This window comes from Myotis brandtii, unplaced genomic scaffold (assembly GCF_000412655.1).
Source record: "Myotis brandtii unplaced genomic scaffold, ASM41265v1 scaffold163, whole genome shotgun sequence".
NCBI lineage: Eukaryota > Metazoa > Chordata > Mammalia > Chiroptera > Vespertilionidae > Myotis > Myotis brandtii.
Genome location: NW_005355962.1, coordinates 734062 through 739831, shown reverse-complemented (window position 1 = coordinate 739831; position 5770 = coordinate 734062). Strand labels below are relative to the sequence as shown.

The window sequence follows — 5770 nt, the reverse complement described above, 5'->3', positions numbered from 1 at the left end:
GCTCAATGCAGGAGCTGCCCCCTGGTGGTCAGTGCGCTCCCACAGGGGGAGCTCTGCTCAGCCACAAGCCAGGCTGACGGCTGCCAGTACGGCAGTGGTGGTGGGAGCCTCTTCCGCCTCCTCAGCAGCACTAAGGATGTCAGACTGCAGCTTAGGCCTGCTCCCTGCTGGCAAGTGGACATCCCCTGAGGGCTCCCGGGCTGCCAGAGGGATGTCTGATTGTCAGCTTAGGCCCAATCCCCTGGGGAGCAGGCCTATGCCAGCAGGTGGTCATCCCCCGAGGGGTCCCAGACTGCAAGAGGGTACAGACCGGGCAGAGGGCCCCTCCCCCCCTCCCCCGAGTGCACAAATTGTTGTGCACCGGGCCTCTAGTAAAAAATAAAAGACACGGGGAAAATATATTTGTGTGTGTGATATACATTAAAATAAACTGTAAGAATATGGAATAAAAAGTTAACAATATTGAAAAAAATTGAGGTCTGCATGAGCTGGGCTCACTGTGGGCCAGCCCTGTGTAAGGGGAAAGATCAGGTCTTCTGACACACAGGGAGATGCACCCCAATAGAAGAGGGCAATTAAACCTTTGAGGACAACAAAGGGAGTCAATGGTCACGAGAAATTCTTTTGGAACATGGCTTAGCAATATAACCTCCGTGGTATTCACCACTTCTCTTTCACAGTCAGGGATGATCACAGTGATGGATCCCAGCTGCTGTTTCCACTGTGGTCTCCATTCAAGATGCTAAGTAATTCATACATGATACAGAGATGCATTAAAGAGATATAGCTCATTTAAAAAAATTAACATCCTGTGTTTTTCTAAATCATCCTTATAAACAGCATTTCCTTTATTTGCCTCTACATATGCCCAAGTAAGTGAGACTGCTACCAGCAATGACTGGCATGTTTGTGGTGCTGGTGAAAACACAGATACAAACACTGAAGAGGCAAGAAAACTTCAGTGACTCTGTGGTACCCTTCAAACTGACTGAGAATTTCATGGTAAGCTTCAATTTAAAATGTTAACGAACTCTGCATTAGAAGTTCTCCTGTTTTGGAAGGCACACAGATATCATAGTAAATTATTTGTATGAAAGAAAAGTAAAGATAAAACTGAAATGTTTTCATCCTGGTCAGGTGGCTCAGTTGGTTGGAACATCGTGCTATACATCAAAAGCTTGCAGGTTCAATTCCCAGTCAGGGCACATACTTAGGCTGCAGGTTCAGTCTCTGGCCAAGGTGTGAACAGGAGGCAAACGATCAATGTTTCTAAAAACTCTTACATTGATATTTCTCTACCCACCTCCCCTCCCCCTTCTCTCTCTCTAAAAAAAATCAATGAAAAAACATATCCTCGGGTGAGGATTTTAAAAAAAAAAGCTGAAATGTTTGCAACCTACATAACTATAATCAATAGTTTAAAGTTTTTCATTCATCTCTCCATCCATCTACCTGGTGAATAATCCAACCGGGCAGGAGGGACACAGAAGGGAACAAGCCCTGGCCTCAGAGAGGTTGCAACTTTACAGGGGTGGCAATGCCTGAACGAGGAATTCAAAGTGTGCTGTGGCTCACAAAGGGCAAATGACCTCATCTAAATTTGCAGATTCAGAAAGATTTCTTCACCAGAGGAAGCCTTGCTCAAGGTTAACAGGGGCCAGAGAGAATGAGTGAGGTGGTCCACAAGGGAAGGTGATGGGGATGGTGGGCCAGGGCATACACGCAGGGCAGGCGGTGCTTGGTGAGGTGGAGAGGCAGGCAGAGATGGGACAGTGTCTGCTGAGGGTCCTTAACTCTATCTGGAGGGCTTTCAGCAAGGGATGACTCAATTTGTACTTTAAAGCCTTATTTTTTTAATAAAACACAGGTGAAGAAAATAAATTATGGCACAGTAAACTATTATAAGGCAATCAGTCTATAACCACCACCCAGACCAGAAAGAAAACTTTACCAACCACCTTCCCAATCGTGGTCCTGTTCTCCTTCCAAAATAGCCGCTATCTTGAGCGTTACAGTAATCATCTCCTTGCTTTTGTTTTGGTTTTTCATGCAAATACACAGCTTATAATTATAAACTCATGTATTTCAACACAGTTGATGGATTTCAATCCACTGACATGCTTATCCTTATTGAACTTCAAACTGTCCCACTTTGGGTTGGTCAGAGTCCCACCAAAGTCCTTTTGGCGTATCTTTCATAGCCTCCTTGTTATCTGTCTGTCAGAATCCTCCAGAATAATCTAGGATATTTCCTGCCCCACACTGAAATCAGCCATTTCTGTAAGACGACTTTCTCTTAATGGGAAATATTATCTATATATATAAAAGCCTAAGCGACCAGCTGACTGGCCAACTGGCCAGTAGCTATGACATGCACTGACCACCAGGGGGCAGACGCTCAACACAGGAGCTGCCGGCTGCGGTCACTTGGCAGCGGCAGTTCTTGGGTGATGCACCCAGAACCAGAGAGGAGGGAGCCAGATTCTGGGGTGCATCACCCGAGAACTGCCCTCTCACAATCCAGGACCCCTTGGGGGATGTTGGAGAGCCGGTTTCAGCCCGATCCCCACAGGCCAGGCCAAGGGACCCCACTGGTGCATGAATCCGTGCACTGGGCTCCTAGTACAAATATAAGTGTGTATATGTGGAATGCAAAAGAAATCAAGGAGTCAAGAATCACTTTAAATTTTTGACCTGAGAAATTCAGACTGGCATTGCCAATTATTGAAAACTGCAGGAAAAGCAAGTTCAGGGAAGGTAATATAACTTTGTTTTGGACATGTTACATTTGGGTGTCCATAAGTGGAGGCACCAAGTTAGCAGTTGGATATAAGAACCAGGAATTCAGCAGAGAAGTTGTGCCAGAGATAAATATGACAGTGGTGATATGGTAAAGCCATGAGACTGGGTGGAATCACCTAGGAAAACAATTACCTGATTGTGATTTTTCATGAGATTTAGTAAAGAGAACAACAAAAAGAAACGTAGAATGGTTTAACAAAAGGCAAAACTAAAACGTAAGCCTGTTCCTTCTTGAAATGGTAGTAACGTACCTGGTAAGCAACTTCTGCTCTCACTGAATTTATGAAGTCCGCATCAGTTGGATAAAGGGCACAGGCAAACATGAAATCCTGCCATACCTAGCAAACCAAATAAACGGTGATAAAGCACTTCCATGGATTTTACCACACAGAAACAAATTCCTCACTCTGAACTGTGGGGATTACCTTTCATGCAGATGAAAAATCAAGTTCGTCCGATGAGTGTGATCATTTGAGCACTACTATGTGTGAGGCACTCGGGGTCCCCTGACTTCCCAGAACTGCACATAACCATAGGAAAACCCGAGAAGATAAAATGCAAGGGAGGCAAGAAAGACTGAGAATTCAAGTAAGGAAATAGTGAGTGTGTTGAGGAGGAAATAAAATTCTAAATGAAGCTTCCTACCCCAACCCCTCCTTACTCCTAACTCACTCTAATTGTCACTGGGAATTTGGTATTGAGAGATGGACCAGTCTATTAAAAACATACATTTCTCAGAGGGAAGGGAGGAGGGGGGAGGTGGGAAGAGATTAACCAAAGAACTTATATGCATATATGCATAGCCCATGGACACAGACAACATAGGGTGGTGAAGGCCTGGGGTGGGGCAGGAACCTGGTGGAGGGGACAATAAGGAGGGATAATAGGAGGGGGGGGGACATCTGTAATACTCTCAACAATAAAGATAAATTTAATTAAAACAGAAAAAGAAAGAAACATACATTGTTTATGAAGGAATACATTTTCATGGCCAAAAATAATTACTACATGAACATTTTGGTACTGACACCACATAAGCTCATTCCTGGGGAGGCTGTCATGCTAAGTGGTTGAGAGCAGGGCCCCGGTTCAGTGGGCCTGAGCGGGAACCTTGACTCCACCATAGCCCTACCATGTGCTGTGGGTGAGTTACTTAACCCTGCACGTGTCAGTTTCCTTCTCTGTGAAATGTGGATATAGAGCAACAACCACCACCCCATAGAATGGGCATGAAGTTCAAACAAAATAATAGATGCAGAGCACGGAGAACAATGCCTGGCACTCAATGAATATTACAGAATATTGTCACATCATCATGACCATCAGCATTATCAATATTATTATAATTACTACTCTTCTATGGAGAGCTTTAAATTTTAGAACTGTAATACTAAAACTAAAAATATATTTTCTTTGTGTAACCCTCACTAATGTAAAACATGTTGGGAGTGCTAGCACACCTTTAATTTTATTATTTTTCTTCTCTCTAGGGCTTGTTGGTGCTCCTGAAAGTTAAAGTTTTTATATATCTTATTTTCTTTTTTATGCATAGTCTCAAATCACAAAGAAAATGTAGATAGATACATACTGATATAACTACTATAGAGAATGCCTATCATTCAAAAATAATTAAATAATTGTGATACTCGCTATCAACTCTGGCTCTTGGTTCTTAAGATGCCATTTAATCTTTTGCAAAAAAAAAAAAAAAAAGGAACATCATTCCTGACTCTGAGAAAAGAAGGAATGAGCAATATCACACTCTCAGAATGCTGAAAAAGTAACATATCTACACTAATAAAAGAGAAACATGGTAATTGGCGTACGACAGCTACCCTTCCCATTGGCTAATCAGCATATCCTTATGCAAATTAACTGTCAGCCAAGATGGCGGCCGGCAGCCAGGCAGCTGGAAGCGAACATGAGGCTTCCTTGCTTCAGTGACTGCAGACTCCAACGTTCCCCGCCTCACTTGCCAGCCTCTGAGTTGCAACTCTAAGCAACTATGTACTATGTTGCAAATAAGAAGCTAAACAAAACGTGCACCGGGCCTCTAGTCTATACTAATAAAAGGGTAATATGCTAATTAGACCAGATGTCTTCTGGACGTCCTTCCTGACAAAGCTGGGCCCAGGAGAAGCTACCCACCCACGGTCCCGGGCGCCTGTGCCTGCGGCCGGCCTGGGCAAAGCTGGTCCCAATCCCGGGTTCCTGTGGCTGGCCGGAGGAGCAAAGCCTGGGTCCCGGGTATAGGGCCAAGGCAGAGGAAGTTAGGGGCAATCAGGAAAGCAGGCAGGCGAGCGGTTAGGAGCCAGCAGTTCCGGATTGCAAGGGGTCCCGGATTAGAGAGAGTGCAAGCTAGGCTGAGGAACTGCACCCCCCATACACGAATTTTGTGCGCTGGGCCTCTAGTCCTATACAATAAAAGGCTAATATACAAATTGTTTCCTTGACTGGGAGTTTGACCGGGAGTTCGACCAGGGGCTGGGGCCGGCCGGCCAACCACCCATGGCCCCTCCCCCCAGCCCCATTGGCCCCTCCCACCCCAATCAGAGACAGGGGCGGCTGGCCAACCTCTTGCGTCCCCTCCCCCAAGTGGCCCTGATCAGGGTGGGCCAGCCAGACCCCACCCGTGCACAAATTCATGCACTGGGCCTCTAGTCAAAAAATAAAGTGCTGTCAACTACTCACCATTATTCCTAGTTCATCACAGAGTTCATAGAATTCATCTTGCTCATAAATACCTCCTCCCCACACCCGAAGAGTATTCATGTTAGCATCCACGACAGACTGCAAAAGGAGTGATAACCTATAGAGAAATTTTAAAAACCAACACTAATCTGAAAACCTGGGGATGCTAAAAACCTGGGTGATAAACACACTTAAAATCTCTGCTAGAAAAACACATTTTAAAATGATGATGGTTTGGCCCTAGCTGGTTTGGCTCAGTGGATAGAGCGTCCGTCTG

General features: G+C 45.0%; 1 protein-coding gene across 1 annotated transcript in view; it reads right to left on the bottom strand.

Annotated features, from left to right (window-relative positions):
- MANBA (mannosidase, beta A, lysosomal) overlaps nt 1-5770 on the bottom strand; it is a gene marked incomplete at its 5' end in the record, with an annotated part of 117379 nt that overhangs the window by 53065 nt on the left and 58544 nt on the right. The window contains 2 exons of the mRNA XM_005862299.2: nt 3054-3140; nt 5494-5611. Of these exons, the coding sequence (XP_005862361.1) occupies nt 3054-3140; nt 5494-5611 (205 nt within the window). The remainder of the gene's footprint in view (nt 1-3053; nt 3141-5493; nt 5612-5770) is intronic.